General features: G+C 65.6%; 2 protein-coding genes across 4 annotated transcripts; one reads left to right on the forward strand and one right to left on the reverse strand.

Moving 5' to 3' along the window:
* Window positions 1-139: 139 nt before the first annotated feature.
* Window positions 140-6988, forward strand: ANKRD13B (ankyrin repeat domain 13B; the record flags this gene model as incomplete). The annotated part of the gene is made up of 15 exons (XM_082294721.1): window positions 140-268; window positions 3647-3782; window positions 4029-4153; window positions 4226-4271; window positions 4530-4673; window positions 4774-4963; window positions 5050-5116; window positions 5206-5287; window positions 5356-5420; window positions 5502-5632; window positions 5740-5897; window positions 5974-6126; window positions 6291-6451; window positions 6613-6689; window positions 6778-6988. Exons 1-15 carry the CDS (start codon window positions 158-160, stop codon window positions 6986-6988), a joined length of 1857 nt encoding a protein of 618 aa, XP_082150847.1. The 5' UTR covers window positions 140-157.
* Window positions 6989-8088: 1100 nt separating this feature from the next.
* On the reverse strand, window positions 8089-14642 carry CORO6 (coronin 6). 3 transcript variants are annotated; one of them, XM_082294931.1, is made up of 12 exons: window positions 14399-14642; window positions 12112-12311; window positions 11378-11500; window positions 10807-10936; window positions 10544-10725; window positions 10303-10422; window positions 9969-10088; window positions 9464-9568; window positions 9230-9375; window positions 9094-9151; window positions 8782-9012; window positions 8089-8679 (listed from the first exon to the last, which is right to left on the reverse strand). In XM_082294931.1, exons 2-12 carry the CDS (start codon window positions 12307-12309, stop codon window positions 8557-8559), a joined length of 1536 nt encoding a protein of 511 aa, XP_082151057.1. In that variant the 5' UTR covers window positions 12310-12311; window positions 14399-14642; the 3' UTR covers window positions 8089-8556. The 3 variants fall into 3 exon arrangements, with proteins under 3 accessions (XP_082151057.1, XP_082151056.1, XP_082151055.1); XM_082294930.1 differs by lacking the exon at window positions 10303-10422 and having other exon boundaries at window positions 8089-8676; window positions 14399-14641; XM_082294929.1 differs by lacking the exon at window positions 10303-10422 and having other exon boundaries at window positions 14399-14639.
* Window positions 14643-17706: the final 3064 nt, after the last annotated feature.

Consider the following 17706-nt stretch of genomic DNA (forward strand, 5'->3'; position numbering starts at 1 on the left):
TGCCGGGCAGGGCAACTACAAGTCCCATGAGGCCGGGCGGTGCGGGGGGGGCCGGGGAAGCACCGGGCGGGAGGTGGCGGCCCGCCCCGCCCCGCGCCCCCCCCGCCCCGCGCCGCCCCGCGCCGCGCCCGCCGCGCCGCTCCAGCATGCACGGAGGATGCTCGCGTCTTGCTCGGGCAGGAAGGGGCCGGAGGGCAGGTACCCGCTGCACTACCTCGTCTGGCACAACCGCGCCCGTGACCTGGACCGGGAGCTCAGCGCCAAGCAGGTGGGGCGGCGCGGGGACACTCCCGGCACGGCACGGCCCGGCCTGGCCCGGCTCCGCTCGGCTCGGGCTGATGCAATGCTCGGAGCCGGGGTGAGGATGAGGATGGAGATGAGGGGGGTGACAGGGATGGGGTCGCTGTCTGCGCTGGCGGGGCTCTGGGGGTGCGGTGTGTGTCCCCACCTGCACGCCGGGACTGTGCCTGCTGCCCCCGGGGCTGCCGCGGAGCGGTGGGTACCACCCGCGGCTCCCCTGCATCCTCCAGCACACGCAGCCCCGAGCATCCCTCCGCACGTGTCCCCAGCTCTCTGCTAGGCCTCTGCAGACCCCCGGCCCGCACCCCGCTTCTCAGGGTATTGCCACCCGTCTGGGGGTGCAGCCTTCAGCTCCCCACTCTCAGGCTGAGCCTCTCTGTGGGGGGGGACACGGGCCCTGATGTTGCCGGGGCGCAGCCCCCCAGCCTCACAAGGGTCCTTCGCAGGGCGAGGGGACCCACTTTGTCCCTCAGCCCGGGAACCTCCCAACCGCCCGGTGATGGAGCGGGGTGTGGGTGCTTCCCCAGCGGGTTCCCAGCCTCCTTCTCCCCCGTGGCGTTGCAATTCAGGTAATTAAAACCCAACCCCGAAGACGCAGGAAACCGCAGGCGCTGGAGGGAGGCTGATGGGGAGGCTGTGCTGAGCATCCCCAGTCCCTCGGCCCAGGTCCTCAAACCCCAAGGCACTGAGGGCCATGCTGGATGGACCTTGGTGATGCATGAAACGGGGGTCATTGTGCCGCGAAGCTCCCGCCGGGATGCAGGCGATGGCTCCCGCCACACCCGTCTCCATTGTGGGGTCCAGCCGGAGGCTGCGCCAGCATCGCCCCGGTCTCCCACCCCATGGCCAGTGTTTTTATTTCCGTGGTAAATTGGGGTCAGTTTTCCCAGGAGCCCGGCGCGGCGGAGATCAAAGCTGGGCTCGGCAGACGTGGGGAGGTGGAGGGGCTGCGAGGGGGGCTCCGAACCTCTTGCCCGCAGAGAAGCTCCAGCCTCCCTGCCTGGGAAGCGGAGGGGCTCTGCCCTGGCCCCCACTGGCATTTTCAGGGTGAGAGCAAAGCCAGCCGTGTGTGCACCCCAGGGGTGCACGAGGGGGCCCATGGGTGCTGCAGGCCAGACTCTGGAGCAGGTGGAGGCTTGGGGGAAGAAGGTGGGGGCCAGCCCAGGCCCCCTGCTCTGTCCAGGGCATCCAGGGACACGGCTCAGCCCTTATCCCTGCCAGAGCATCCCCCAGATAAGGAGTTGGGGCTGGTGCTGTGTGAGATTCTGGGGGCCGGGTGTCCCCCTACCCAGGGCTCTGCCCTCCCACCACCTTGGTGACCCCCACAGGGCAGTGGCTGCACGTGCTGCTCCTCCCGAGTGCAGGTGTTTGGGGTTGGGAAGCACTGGGGCAGCTGAGAGCATTGCTCCTCTCCGTGTCCCCATAAGGGCTCTGTGTCTGCCACCCCCAGATTGTCACCATGAGCTCCCATCCACACTTGCCTCCACAAGGGAGCCAGGGTCAGTGGGTCCCCTTGGCAGGGACATCACAAGGATGTGGCAGGCAGTGACACAGAGCCTGTTGTGCCAGGACACCCCTCACGGCAGCCTTCCCCCTGGGGCGTGACAGGGACCCGGGGCTGCACAGGGACAGCACTGCCTGGCACCATCTTCCCGTGCTGGCCCATGTGCCCCGTGGCTAGCCAGGAGCGGGAGCTGGGGTGCTCCAAGCCAAGGACAACCCCAGTGGAGGGACGTGCTGTGCCACGTGCCCGGCTGGCACAGGAGGAGCGACTGAGCTGCGGTTCTGCACTGCACCGCTGCCACCCCAAAGCCACCCCCATCCCTGTCACCATCCCCAGTGGGTGTCACAGCCTCAGGACAGGCAGCACCTTGAGGTCTGTGCTGTGGTCCCCAAGCTGGAGCCAGCCCAGCACCAGGGCTCAGGACTGAGCTCTTGCTGGCAAAATCTGGGTCACACTGTGTCCCCTGGGGTGGCTCCAGCACCATGTCCCCAGACTGGGGACCCTCATCCTGCCCAGCGCTGGGGCAGAGCTGCAGCTGGGGAACCCCACTGAGCCTGCAACTCCCGCCCACAGCTGGGGGGCGATTGCCTTAATTAGAGTCGTTTCATTAGTGCAATTAAGAAGCAGCCTGGAGAGCATTGGAGCAGCACATTGACTACCAGGGAACTGGGGGGCTGTTTTACTCCGGTGGTGTGGGTAGATGGGGGGTGTCCCCTTACCTGTGAGTCTTTGGGGATGAGGGCCATGGGAATACCCACAGCCCAGGCAGGGATGGGAACATCCCTGGGGCAGCAGGACTGCAGGGCATGCCCAGAGCGAGGCAGGGATATGCTGCCGGTGAGACCCTGGGCACCAGGGAGCCCATGCTCCACCTCTGCCCACGCCCAAACACCTCTGGCTGCCCGGTCCCAGCTGGCACCTTTGGATCTTGCACCCCAGGTTTGTTCTCCTGAGAGCGGCCTCCCCAAAACCCATTATTTGGGGACTGCCCCATTGCCTCCTGCCCTGGCAGCATCTGAGTGCCCCTCTCCGGGCACAAGGCTTCTACTCCAGCTGGGTGCTGGGGGGCACAGAGAGTGTCCCCCGCTTCCCCGAGCCACGTCCCCAGCACTGGGCAGGGGTGTGACGCCGCTTCCCACACGGGGAGCGGGGCCCGTGGGTGCCGGGGGTGCCCACCCGCCAGCGCGCAAGGGATTCCTCAGGGCTGGCCGGGTGCCAGGCTCCGGGTTTGGCACAAACAACGGCAGCCCCAGCGACGGCTCCCCAGGGCCCCGGGGATCCTCCGAGCAGCCGCTCCGCTCCCGCAGCCGCCCGCCCCCGGCTCAGGCAGGGGAACACGTGCGCCCGCCGCAGCCCACGGCGCCCGCCGCGCTCCCGGCCCTGGCGGAGGGGGGCTGCCGGCAGCTGCTGCCTGGCAACTGGGCACAGCCCCCCCCAGATCCCCGACGTGGGGGCTTTTCTGGAGCTTGCAGCTGCATCGAGATGTGCAGAGCTCTGTGCGCTGCGCCAGGGGCATCTGTGACCCCCCCCCCGCCGCTGCCATGCCGTGCTCCTGCTCCGTGCCCGCCTGGTGGGTGCAGCCCAGCCTGGCTGTGCCGAGGTGTGCTGGGTGCTGGCAGCCACCACTGTGCTCTCCATGCCCTCTTCGTGGGTCTGGCAGTGGCAGCGGGGAGAGGCTTTTGAGGTGCCTCACTTGGGGGAGCTCAGGGGTGGGGATGCTCTCCCAGATACTGTCAAATGTTGGCTGCTTTCTGTGTCTGGGAGCTGCATGTCTGTGGGAGAGCACTGGAGGGCAAGGTCTGGCCACCCCAGTGATCCCGGAGTCTCATTCCCTCCTGACAGGCCGACATCGAGCAGCTGGACCCCCGAGGACGCACTCCCCTGCACCTGGCCACCACGCTGGGCCACCTCGAGTGTGCCAGGGTGCTGCTGAAGCATGGCGCCGACGTGGGCAAGGAGAACCGCAGTGGATGGACAGGTGAGAGCGTGGCTGCTTCCCTCCATCCTCCTGCAAGCTGCCCTGACACAGATACGGGCATGGAGATGGGCATGGAGATGGGTGTGGGCACGAGCATGAACATGGATGTGGACATGGACACGGGTGCAGGCATGGTCGTGCTCACTCTGGTGCTGCGTGCCTGTGGCTCCTGTGCAGTGCCCAGCTCTGCAGTGCCAGGTTGCCATGCTGTGCCATGGCCCTGGGCACTGCCCCTTTGCCCCACAGTCCTGCAGGAGGCTGTGAGCACCCGTGACCTGGAGCTGGTGCAGCTGGTCCTGCGCTACCGTGACTACCAGAGAGCCATCAAGCGCCTGGCCGGGATCCCCGTCCTGCTGGAGAAGCTGCGCAAGGTACCGCCCTTGGTGGGGGTTGCAGGGGGCTGCAGCCACCGGGATCCCCTGACCCCGCGGTGCTCTCCACAGGCCCAGGACTTCTACGTGGAGATGAAGTGGGAATTCACCAGCTGGGGTGAGCTCGGGGCACAGCTTGGCTGTGAGGGGAGTGGGGAATTTCCCAGCAGAGTCCCCCAGCCCCAGCATCCATCCCCATCCCCAGGCTGGGGGTCACCTGCCCCCTTGCCTTCTGACACCCCAAGCTTGCAGACCCCCCCATTCCTCCAAGGCACCATGTTCCCCAGGTGTGTCCCCCACCTATCTCAGCGCTGGCAGCCCCCTCAGGGGTGCAGATGGCCCCATCCCCGGCTGGGCTATTGGCATCTCTCCCCAGTGCCCCTGGTGTCCAAGATCTGCCCCAGCGACACCTACAAGGTGTGGAAGAGTGGCCAGAACCTGCGGGTGGACACCACACTGCTGGGCTTTGACCATATGACCTGGCAGCGGGGCAACCGCAGCTTCGTCTTTCGGGGACAAGGTGAGGTGACACCGAGATGTCCCCCTCACTGGGGAGTGCTGGCAGCGCCAGCCAGGTGACACGGTGGGGACCATGGTTGTCCTGACCCCATTCCCTGCAGACAGCAGTGCAGTGGTGATGGAGATTGACCATGACAGGCGGGTGGTCTACTCAGAGACGCTGGCCCTGGCCGGCCACGACCAGGAGGTGCTGCTGGCTGCTGTGCAGCCCACCGAGGAGCAGGTGATGGGGCGGCTGACGGCCCCCGTCGTCACCACCCAGCTCGACACCAAGAACATCGCCTTCGAGAGGTGGGCTGGGGTGGTACTCAGCCCACCCCCGGGAGTGCTGGCACCCCGGGCTGTCCAAGCAAACTCATGGTGCTGTGTCACGCCAGGAATAAGTCTGGGATCCTGGGCTGGAGGAGCGAGAAGACGGAAATGGTGAATGGGTACGAGGCCAAGGTGAGGGGCAGGGAGTTGAGCTGCCCAGGGGGATACAGCAGGTGGCAGCTGTGGGGTACCCACCTCTGCCATTCCCCCTCCTTGGCCAGGTCTATGGTGCTTCCAACGTGGAGCTGATCACACGGACACGGACCGAGCACCTCTCGGACCAGCACAAGGGCAAGAGCAAAGGTGGAGCCAGCACGGGCTGGGCGGGCAGGGCACCCCTGGCTCTGCCCTCACCCCCTCCTCTCCCGCAGGCTGTAAGACCCCCCTGCAGTCCTTCCTGGGCATCGCTGAGCAGCACGTGGGACCCAACAATGGGGTGAGTGCATCAGGGGGTGGAGGGGGTGGCCCTGCAGTGTGACCTCCCCCTCTCACCCCACCGGGCTGTCCCCCCATGCAGACACTGATCACGCAGACACTGAGCCACGCCAACCCCACTGCCATCACCCCTGAGGAGTACTTCAACCCCAACTTCGAGCTGGGCAACCGGGACATGGGACGGCCCATGGAGCTCACCACCAAGACACAGAAGTGAGAGGGGGAAGAGCAGACACGGGCTTTCTGTGTCCCCACCCACACTACTGCAGAGCGAGGCAGGGACAGGTGGGGGTCCCCAGCCCAACGCCTGTCCCCGGCAGGTTCAAGGCGAAGCTGTGGCTGTGTGAGGACCACCCGCTGTCCCTCTGCGAGCAGGTTGCCCCCATCATCGACCTCATGGCAATAAGCAACGCTCTCTTCGCCAAACTGCGGGACTTCATCACCCTGCGCCTCCCACCCGGCTTCCCTGTCAAGATTGGTATGGACTGGGCTCTGCTGCTGACCTGGCTGGCACAGGCAGCTTCCCTCTTCGCTTTTTTTCCCTTTTCCTGCAGAAATCCCCATCTTCCACATCCTCAATGCCCGAATAACCTTCGGCAACCTCAATGGGTGTGACGAGCCTGTCAGCTCCCTGCGGCACAGCCCCAGCAGCGAGGCACCCTCACCCAGCAGTGACTCCTCCAGTGTCAGCAGCTCCAGCTCCCTCAGTATGTGGGGGGGACATGGTGAGGTGGGATGGGAAGGGATCCCAGTGGGGTCTGGGGGTACAGCTGGTGGGGTGGGAGTGGGTCACAGCAGGGTAAGGGACACAGGACTGGCAGAGTGGAGTAGGACAGGATGCCCAGCCAGGCCAGCTCTGATCTCCCCACAGCCTCGTGCCGAGCGTGCGAGATGGACCCGGCGCTGTTCGAGGTGCCGCGGGGGTACAGCGTGGTGGGCACCCACCAGGACGCCCTGCGGGAGGACGAGGATGACCTACTGCAGTTTGCCATCCAGCAGAGCTTGCTGGAAGCGGGCAGCGAGTACGACCAGGTGGGCACTGCCACCTTCTTCCCCGTCCCAGTGCCACCCGCGATTCTCACTCACCCTACCTCCGCTCATCCCTGCATCCCATGGTGGCGGGTCAGAGTTCATGCTGGGAGGACTGGGTTTTGGGGTGCCACCCTCCAACACCCCTCTGTCACCGACCACAGGTGACCATTTGGGAAGCACTGACCAACAGCAAGCCGGGCACCCACCCCATGTCGCACGAGGGCCGCCGGGGAGACAGGTTGGTAAGGTCCGGCCAGCCCCGCAGGGGGGAGTGGGTGTGGGAGCCGGACCCACGGGGCCCCCACTGAGCCCCTGCTGCCCGCCAGGACTCCCCAGCACACGGCGTCCCCGCGTCCCCCCGTGGCCCCGTCGCCGGGGGGTGGCAGGGGGCCCAGCGCCCTGTTCCCCAGCTACGCGGAGCAGCTGCGCCTGGCCATGGCGCTGTCGGCGCGGGAGCAGGAGGAAGCGGAGCGCCGGACGCGCCAGGAGGAAGAGGATCTGCAGCGGATCCTGCAGCTCTCGCTGACGGAGAAGTGACCCCGCAGCCCCACTGAGCCCCTCACACCCCCCCTCACCCCCTCCAGTGGGGATGGGGACGCGGCCGGGGCCGTGTTTGGGGGCACAGAGAGGGAGCGGTGTGGGAGGGAACCAGTCCAGGAACTGCGGAGGGCAAGTGGGGAAGGGGAGAGCAGGATTTGGCCCTGGGAGAACGTCCCCAGAGCTGGGGCGGTATTGGGGTGAGGTGGGGGCGCCCCGCAGCAGCCCAGGGTGAGGGTGGGTGTTAACCCTGCACCTGGGGTGGCAGGGACCAGGGAGGGCAACTCCACAGACTGTACCCCCTCTCCAGGACAGCCCTGCCCCCCCAGCCGCCCGACGGGGTGCTGCTCAGCCCCTCACCCCAGGAAGGCGGTGGGGGGCACATTCTGCCCCAGATGGGTGGGCTGCCAGTTGCGTGGGGTCCCGGGGTTCCCCCAGAGCCAGGGGGCTCTGCCCGGCTCCCTCTTCCCCCCCTGCCCAGGCGCTACCAAGTGCACTTACCCGGGAGCTGCTCTGCCTGCCAACAGGGGTGGGGGGCCCTGCCCTGTTGTACCCCACAGCCAGCGAGGGGTTGCACAGCCGCCCCCCCACGGCACGGGGACTGCTGGGGCAGCTGAAGGGGTGCCTGTGAAGGGCCGCCCGGTGTCACCCCCCCTTACCCCTGCTCGCACCTCTCCACCCTGCTCGGATGCCCCCCCTTGGCAGCGCTGCACCCCCTCGTCCCGGGCACTGACCCCAAGAGAAACCTTACGTCAAATGGTGCTAACCCCGGCCCCCTGCCCCGGCTGCTCCCCCTTTGCACATGGGGGGCCGGGGGCTGCGGGGTGAGGGGGGCTGGGCTCGCTCCCCTGGGACTTTTCATAGCTGGTGCCCCTCCCTCCACCCACCCGTGCACCCCACAGCAACATCTGGGCCAGGGCCGGGGGAGCCCGAGCAGCTCCGACCGCGGCCAACACCAATAAATGCTCTTTAATGTTTGTCTCTCTTGGCCTCCCTCTGCCTGGGCCGGGGGTCTGCAGGCAGCAGGTGCTGGCAGTGGGGTGCAGGCAGCACCCCTGGCACGATGGTCCCTCATCCCCGGTACCTGCCACACGGCCAAAGGTGGCTGAGCCCTTTATTAAAGGGGTCCAGGAGCAAAGAGCCAGTTGGGGGCACCTGCCGAGGGGGCCGATGGGGCAGAGGGGGATGAGGGGGTGATGGGGTGGGGGTGTAGCACCGTACACAAGCACATCCTGGCCGGGGGGGCCCGGCAGCTCCCTGTCCTGGGAGGATGCTGGTGCCCAGCGTGCAGGTCCCCATGGAGGGATGCTCGGCAGCCCCAGCCTGCGGGCACTGAAGCAGGACCCCCTCGGGTGCTGCCTGGGGTGCCCATGTGCCAGGGCACCCTGGGAGAAGGATGCGACTGATGCCCACAGAAGGGGGTCAGGGTCCGACCCCCTCCCTGCCCCCTCGGCTCCTGGGGAAAGAACACGGCTCCGGGCTCCTGCCCAAGGTGGGGACTCGGCTTTAATCCCCGGGAGGCCGGGGCAGTCCTGGCCATGCCCGTGGTCTTGGCCGTGGCCACCGCACTAGTCCGTGCCGTTGGTGAACTGGCAGAGTTTGTTCTCCAGGTCGGAGATGCGCTTCTCCTGCGCTTGGACCGTCTCCTTCAGGGCACGGATCTCCTCCAGCACCTCCTCCAAGGCTGGCTGCTGCAGGGAGGGGGGACACAGGGTCACCGACCAGTCTGGCCCCTCCCACCCCACCGCAGGGCAGGGGTACAGCCCTGCTGTCCCTATCCCCAGGACACTCACAGAGAAGTCGGAGTTGCAGCTGGAGTGGCTCCGTCGGGGGCCTGGTGGGGGTTTGCTGTCCAGGATGTTCTTCTTGACCACCTTCAGCTCCCGGTTCTTGATGGGGACGTACCCATCCCGCAGCGAGATGAGGATGGGCTCTGCGTCCTTCCCTGACAGCCACTCATCCGCCTCCAGGGCTGGCTCGGGGCCTGGCGTGTCGGGGTACAGGTCATCCTGGAAGAGGTCTGACTGCGGGAGGGAGAGAGACCATGGTGAGATGTGGGGTGTCCCCCCCAGGCCCCCATCTCCCCTGGGACCCCCCAGGCTCACCTTGCGTGGCACTGTCATGACGATGGGCTCGCACTTGCGCTCGTGCAGCTTGAAGAACCTGCGTGGGCCACAGGCAGTCAGGGTCCAGCTGATTGCCCTGACCCTTCTGGCTCCCCCCAGACCCCTTGGCTCTCACCTGGCGATCTCGCACTTGCTGACATCCAGCCCACGCTTGGGCATGAAGCCCATGCCCCGCTGGGGCTCCTTGCTGCTGTAGGTGTTCAGGTAGTGCACGTAGGGCGCCTCGTCCGTGATCTCGAAGTACCGGATGCTGCTGTCACCCTGCAGGGGTGGGGACAGCTGTCAGCCAGCCCTGGCACCCTCAGGGACAGGGTGGCACGGGGGATGCACCGCGGGGAGGGTGGGTTACCTTCCCGCAGAGGTAGACGATGCTGGAATCGGCGTCATAGAAGGGCAGCAGGACCCCATTGCTCGTGTCCATCTCTTGCAGGGCAATGGGCTCCTCAAAGTTATTCTGCGGGGCCAGAGCAGTGATAGAGGGGTGTGAGCAGTGACCCCAAAACCCCCACCCTGGTTAGTCACACACGTTAGCCACGGCACACTGGGGGACAGGGCTTGTTCCCTCTGGGGTACATAACCCCCTGGGCAGGCAGCTTGGCATGCCCCCCCGCAGCCCCCTGCCCCACTCCTGTTTACCTGCATGGCTGGGTAACCCCCCAGCCCAGATATACCCCCCTTCCACAGCACTCCCTGCCTCCCAGCCCCCTCCCCACCACAACACAGCACGGCACACTTGGGAACTTGGCATCTTTTGGGAGGGGGATGCAGCAGACACGCCATCCGGGGGCAGGGTGGGTTGGCAGGGGGCCTGGGGGGCCAAGTTCCCAGGGCAGCACTCCATGCGGCCTCGTTACCGGGTCCCACAGGCCCAGCTCCCGCTGGCTCATTCTGGTAAAGCCCGTGGTAAAGATGTGTCCTTCCCGTGTGAAGATGGCCCGCACGGGCCTCAGCCCTTCGTGGGGGGCAAACCTCTCCTGGGGGGAGGGGGAGACAGTCAGCACGGGGCACGGGAAGGAGGGAATATGGAGGGGGTCCGGATCTGTCCCCCAAAGCAGCCGTTGAGTCCTATTCCATGGTGCTCCCTGAGCGCACGCGTTGCCAGAGAGTATCCCCGGCACCCAGAGCGCTCCGGGCTGGGCTGAGATCTGCGGGATTGGCGCTGGCCAGGCTGGAGCCGCCGTCTCGTACCAGGTCCCAGAGGCCCAGCTGCCGCTCGCTCATCCTGCTGAAGCCCGTGGTGAAGATCTTGCCATCGGCCACGAAGATGGCGCGGATGGGGCGGGTGCCGTCGTGCGGTTTGGTTTTCTCCTGCGCCGGCGTTAGCGGGTTAAATCAAACACAGAGACGCGCGGTGTGGGGTTAGTAGGGTCAGGCAGGCACTGGGGGGGACCCCGCGGTGGGATGAGGGGGGCACGGCAGGGGCACTCACCGCTATGATCTGCTGCTTGCGGGGGTCGATGACACGGACCTTCTTGTCCTTGCAGGTGGTGACGAGGAGGCTGCCATTGCGGTTCCAGCCCACGTTGTAGATGAGGTCGGTGTGCATGTCATCCAGCGCCAGCAGCATCTCCCCCGTCCCCACGTTCCAGAGGATCACCAGGTTGTCACAGCCTGCAGAGGACCCAGGGAGCAGATGCTGTCACCGCGTGGATCTCCTGCGACCCCGGGGAGGGTGACCCGGGACCCCCTTACCTGCGCTGAGCAGGACGTTGCGGGCGGTGGGGTGCCAGGAGATGATGCTCACCCGCTTGGAGTGTCCCTCCAGTGTCACCACGGGCTCCGTGATGTTGCGCACGGGGACATAGTCAGGGATCTGCCACACCTGGGGGAGGGGACACAGAGCAGGGCGTTGGGGATCACCCCGTGTGTGAGCACTAAGCGGATGAGGGCCTCGGAGCCAATTAACCACATCATTAATCCCAGCTCAGCCTGCGGGGAGGGTGGTGAGGGGATGCCAGAAGTGCCTCCATCCTGGGGTGCATCCCCAGCATTCAGGGTGCTGGTGGGCACAGGAAGGGGGGCATGGCTGGAGTGCAGCCCCCAGCCCCCCCCCAGCTATTCCTGCATGCTGAGTTGCCTGGGAGGGTATATTTAGCACAAACTGCTGCATCATGGAGAGAGCAGCCGCCGCCAGCGCGAACGCATGGCACCGGGGCTAAAAATAGGCCAGTGACACTTCACAGGCGGCAAGGGGGGGGGGGATGCTCTGCATCGCTCCCCCAGCGGCCGCCACCCCCCTCCCGCGCGGGGACCAGCCCCTCACCATGACGGTGGTGTCCTCCGAGGCGCTGGCGATGACGTTGTCGTTGTGGGGACACCAGTCGATGTCCAGCACGGGTGCTGTGTGTCCCGTCACCAGCGGGTGGTTCTTGTCCACCCGTCCTGTCTGCAATGGTGAGGGGCCGGGATGAGTCTCCCTGGGAGAGACACTGCCAGGTGCCCCCCAAAGCCCAGCCCGGCCACCCTGTGGGGTTGTGGCACAAATGGGGACATGCAGGGGATCCTGGCAGTGGCCAGAGGTTTGCACCTGCGTTGAAGGGGGAAACTGAGGCACATGGGGCAAACGGGGCTCACCTGGCACAAGGCCTCATAGGGACTCAGAGGGGAAGGATGTGACCTATGAGAGGCTGTTTTGTGTCTGCTCTGATGGCAGGGAGGGCTTGGGGACCCCCTCCCAGTCTCTCTGTCAGGGTTGGCAGGGCAGACCCCCACTCCACTGGGTGCTGCTCCCTGGGCATGCTGTGCTCCCAGGGAATTAGGGTTGGGAGGAAGGAAGCTGGGGGTTTCCCACATCACCTCGGTTGCCCCAGGGATGTCACCCTTGGCAGGTATCGATGATGACCCAGGCTGTTCCTGCCCTGAGCCCCCACATGAGGAGAGGGTATTGGGGCAAAGCTGGGGGGCTCTGGGGCCACAGCAGCTCCCCAAAATCAAAACCCATCAGCATATTGCCCCCACCCAGTGGCGTGGCCAAACCCCAGCATCCTCCCCACTCACCTTGGCAAGGGGCAGGACAATGAAGGCCCCACCACCACCAGACTCCACAATGATGGCCACAAACTTGGGGTTGACGGCGCAGAAGGAGCTGTCACATGTCACCTTGGAGACACGGATGTCCTCGTACATCTGGTCTGCCTTCACCGGCTGCCCGAACACGTGCCGGAACTTGCTCTGGCGCACCACGCGGCGGCTCATGGCTGGGGGGACAGGGTCAGGCCACCACCTCCCCACCCTGGCACAGCTTGGAGGGGTTCTGGTCCCCTCAGTGCTCTGAGAGATTCCTCCTACTCTGGGCACAGCGGGAAGCCTGGGAACACTGAGGTGCCAGGGGATGAGGATACGGGATGGTGCCTGATGTGGCCCTGACCCTGCCTCAGGGAGCAGGAGTGGTCCCTGTGCAGGGATGTGGGGGTGCTGCAGGTGCTGGGGACTGTCAGGTGGTGGCCAGAGCCACTCGGCACTGGGAAAGGACATGGCCATGTCATGTCATAATGCACAGCTGTGCTATGCCCCACAGCTGTGCCGTGCCCCACAGCTGTACCATGCTCTATAGCTGTGCTGTGCCCCACAGCTGTACCATGCCCCACACTTGTACCATGCCCCACAGCTGTACCATGCCCCATAGCTGTGCCATTCCCCACAGCTGTGCCATGCCCCATAGCTGTGCCATTCCCCACAGCTGTACCATGTCCCACAGCTGTACCATGCCCCATTGCTGTGCCCTGTCCCACAGCTGTGTTGTGCCCTACAGCTGTACCATGCCCCGTGGCTGGCTCTGGAGTTGGCACATGAGTTGCTGCAGCAGAGTAGCAGGGCAGAGGGGACTTCGGGGTGGACATAAAGGTGCTGCACACCAGATCACAGCTTGTCCCCTTGTATCCCATCCTGCATCGCTGGCCTGAGGTTGCCTGGCTCGACCCGGCACCCGGGAGGAGGGCTGTGCCTCCAGAGCTGCCTGCTGGTGGCTCATGCCTCCCTCCATGGATCCCTGTCCGGTGGCACGGATCCCTGCCACCCACTCTGCACCCCCACCTGGGTAAGGGCTGGACCTGGCACACACAGCTCCACAGGCACACTGGGGTGTGGAGGAGCCCTTCCCATGGCCCCAGAGGGGTGTCCAGCCCTCAGCCACAGCTGGGCACGATGCCCACAGTCACCCATCTCTCCCCCCAGCCTGTGCTGCTCCTGGGACCTGCCCCAGGGGGAACTGAGACACTCAGGACCGCAAAACCCTTGGAGCTGGGGCTCTGCCGCACCCATGAGCCACTGGCTACCCCGGGGACTCCCCTCTGCTCTTCTGGGTACACAGCCATTGTCAGGAGCCACATTCAGCCACCAAACCACGGCCGGAGGGCCAGGCACCGCTGTCCCCAGCCCACAGAGCCGGTGTGGGCAGAGGCAGGAGCACATCTGCTCCTCCATGTCCCAGCCGGTGCATTTTGGACAGGGCACACGCAGTGCCCTGCCAAACCACATCTGCCCAGTCCCTGAGTGTCCCCGGAGTCCTCACGGCACTTCAGCATCATCCCTGGCCTGGCTGAACGGGTTGGAGCTGGGCGCTAAGGGGCCCAGAGCCCGGCTACCAAGCGGGGCTGGCCAACGGCACCGCTGGTGTCACCCCCTCGTCTCGAGCACAGTCCCCAGCCCTGGGGAGGAGCGAGTGGGCTCCGTGGGGACGCTCTCCCAGCACCTCAACCATTGCCAGTGGGAGCAGAGTCTGGGGTGTCAGCACGCAGGGAAGGAAGGGACGGCCTGGCTGGCTGGGCAGGGTGCGGGAAGCGTGTGGGGTGCAGGTGGGGGGCAGATGTGATGCAGGCAGAGTTTAGCAGGGTGCAGGCAGCGTGTAGGGTGCAGGCTGGGCTGGGGAGGAGCCGGTGGGGTGCTGGCAAGGTGCAGGCAGGGCTGAATGAGGTGCAGGTGTGGGGTGCAGGCATGAGAGATGGGTGGGGTGCAGGCAGGGCGCAAGTGGGGTCGGATGGGGTGCTGGCAGAGAGCGATGAGGTGCAGGCGGGATACAGGCGGGGTGCAGGCAGGGTACAGGCGGGGTGCAGGCAGGATACAGGCAGGACAGCCCCGCTCCCCGCTCCCCGGCCGTGCCATTACGTTGCCACAATTGAATCCGCAGCGACTGCTCGGGAACGACCAGAGGTCACTGTCCAAATATAGCCATCTCCGCCGGCGGGCGGCGAGGGGCCGGGGCCCGGGGGGCTCAGCCCCGCTCCCCGCGTCCCCCCGTCCCTCCCCACCGCGCTCCCGCCGCCCCCGCCCCGCGCCCGGCTCCCACCTGCGCTCGGCGGCTCCTCCGCGCCCGGGCGCGCCCGGCTCCGCGCTGCGCCCCTCTCGGCTCCGCTCCGCCCGCTCCGGCCGCGCTCAGCCCCGCTGCGCTCCCCCCGGCCCGGCCCGGCCCGGCCCCGCTCGGCTCCGCTCCGCTGGGCTCGGCTGGGCTCGGCTCGGCCCCGCGCGGTGCCGCTGCCGCAGAGAACAGCTGAGCCGAGCCGGGCGCCGGGGCCGGCACAGCCCCCCCGCGGCGGGCACCGGAGGGGAGGGGAGGGGGGGCCCGGCCCGGCCCCGCCTGCCCCCGCACCCTGCCCGGCCCCCCGCTCTGCCCGCGGGGTCGGGGGCAGCCCCGGCACGGCCACCCCCCGCGCCCGCCCCAAACGCGGGGGGGACCAAGGGTGCCCGCAGCCCATCGGGCTGGGAGATGGGGGGGCAGGAGAAGCCCCCTGAGCCTTTCTGAAGTGTTGGGGGAAACCAAGGGGAGCGGCATCACCCCGGGGGTCACTTCTGCACAGGGCTGTGACCCTGCAATGGGTCATCCCACAGCCCGGTGCCAGCCCAGCCCCGCAAGGGCCACGGCCATGCGCTGCCCCTGAGCCTCCCAACACTCACAGCACCCCGCGGGGTCCCCACCTCCCCCAGGAAAAAGGGGTCTGCAAGCCCACCTCAGCCGCAGCCCAGCAGGATGGTTACAGGCATATCCAGAAACCAGATTTGGGATTTAGTGAAGCCCAGCCCTGCAGGGATGCCCTGGTCCAAGGGGATTAAGGGATTGTAGGGCTCAGGGACCAGAGGGAGGGGAGCGGTGGTTCCTGGAAAGGCAGCAAAGCTCTGGACCCTACAAGGGCACCGTGTGGAGCTGGACGAGCATTGGCTGAGCGGGCAGGAGGGGGCAGCTGGCAAAAAGGCAGGGAAGAGGTGACATCCTTGTTTGCCCGGCCAAAGGGGTGGCAGGGAGGGAGGGGGCTACAGAGGCACCCCTTGCTCGCCCCGTCCCACCACGGCCCTGGGACGTGCTGTCCTGGCCCTCTGTGCTTGGGGATGGAGTGAGTGCCATGTCCTGTGTCCTCAGCTCCAAGACGCATCCCCAGCAAGTGAAGAAAAGGCCCTGGGAAGCCTTTCCCCAGCTGGTGCTGGGGGGAGCAGGAGGGGATCGGGCAGAGACTGCTCCCGACCCACAGTGGCAGCCCTGCAGCCCTGGCCCCACACCCTGGTGCCCACACTGTTCTGGCCTGGTGGGAAACTCCATGGATGGCGAGGCTGAGCCCAGGGAATTTGGCTTTCTCCATAGCCCCTTGCTCCCAGCAAGGCCACAGAAACCCTTGCACTGCCTTTCTTGACACAATGGAGCAAACCCAAAGCCTGAGACAGGTTGTCCAGTGTCCAGCTAAAACCTCACATCCCCCTTGGGAGTTTAAACCCCTCCTCACAGCTCCTGTGTCTGCAGCAGTGCCAGGAGGGCACCTGCAGCATCCCAACAGTTTCAAATACCTAACCCCCCGCATCTTCCCTCCAACTGCAGCGTGGTCTGGAAGTTCATCTTGCTTGGACGCACTGCTCCATCACTTGGGAGAGGATGGGGCTATCCACCCTTCTGGTAGGACGTATGAGGAACAACCCCACTCTGGCTTCCGAGATCCCCACTGCCACCCCATGCTCTGAGAGCAGCACAGATCACTCCTCACCCCCAGCCCTGATCCCAAACAGGAAGCCACACATCTTTGTCATCTTCAAAATAAAACTTTTATTTATTCGGTAACAAGAACATTGAATCTGCACATCAGTGCACAAGTTCACATTTAAAAACAGCTGAGCACATCGGTCATAAAGTCTTTAGGGGGAAAGGGGACGATCCCAGCCACCAAGGAAGATCCAGGAGGGGCAGACAGAAGTGCTCCCCTCCCTGGTTTGCAACCCCACCGCCAGCTGCTCGGCCCTGGACAATCCCTACAAACCAGCGCACGGACGTCACATCTCCATAAAGGAAAATAAAAGGCACTGGCACCTTCTCTCGTGCCAACAGAGATGTCTGCAGCGGGGGCGGGCTGTTAGCACCTCTGGCAGCACCGCCGGACAGGCACCGAGCCCTGCGCCAGCCCGGACCCTCCTGCGCCAGGCCAGCACCTGCCTCTGCCCCACACCAAGGGCTCGGGGGTCCCTCCCTTGGGGAGAAGTGGTGGGGTTTGTGTGGAGCCAGGACCGGATTAAGGCAGGATGCACTGTGTGGGGAGCCGGGACCTGCGGTGGGTATGGCTTCCTCCTGCCAGAGGGCTGCGAGGCTCCCGGAGCCCCCGGCAGGTGCAGTGCCCCTGCGGCCATGGATTCCCAGCTCGCTCCTCCCAGGAGGTCCCTGGAGCAGCCGGAGGTGGGGCGGGATCCCTTCCACCAGGCCTTTGCTGGCAGAGAGACATGGAACTAATCCCTGCTCCGTTTAAACATCCAAGTGACCCAGAAGCGGCGTCACCTCCTGCCACCCGCTGGGACCGTGCCCCCAGGAAAGGGCCGAGAGGGGAGAGATTTGTACACGTCACAACTTCTCAAGCAGACCGGACACACGCTCACACACACACCCACACACACCACCGAGTGCAACAGAACGCAGTGTAGAACCAGTTTCACGCACACGCAGTCCGTTTGTGCAAGGCTCACACGTTACAGTACGGCCGGGACGGGGCAGCGATGGCTGGGATATTGTACAGGAGTCAATGTAAACAATAAAGCGTCCTCCGAGAGGCTTCGCCAGAGACCAAAGAACAGTTGCTTTGTACAAAAATGCCCTTAAAACAACACGTTTCTCCCAAACCCCCTCTACCCGCGAGGCTTGTCAGCTGCTGAGCACCCCGGACGTGCTGCTGCTCGCTGTGGTGCTCAGCGGGTCACAAGAAGCTCTCGTGGGGTGGCTCCAGGAACCTCCCACGAGCCACCAGCATGGAGAAGGGACAATCGTCCCCAGCAGACACCTCTGATGCCAGGGGCTTGGTGGCTTCATTGCCCAGACACAGGGAAAGGAGGTCCAGGTCCCTCCAGTCCGCCCCCTTCCTGCCATCCCGCTCAGAGCCTCCAGACCTCCAAGGCCTTCATCACTCTGCAAGAGAACCACTTTTCCTGACTCCCTCTGCCTGCCCACAGCCTTCTCAGAGAAAAACCAGTTGTGCTGGGCCAGAGCCAAGGACAAGGGGACAGCGAAGCACCTCCCTGCAGGGGCCTCTGCCCCTTTGCTGCTCTCCCCAGCTGAAGCACCTGGAGAGCAGCTGAGTATTGGAAGGAAGCAGCATTTCTGGTCTGCATCGAAGACCCTTCCCAGAGGGCATTTCT

This window comes from Coloeus monedula (genome assembly GCF_965178545.1).
Source record: "Coloeus monedula genome assembly, chromosome: 20".
Taxonomy (NCBI): Eukaryota; Metazoa; Chordata; class Aves; order Passeriformes; family Corvidae; genus Coloeus; species Coloeus monedula.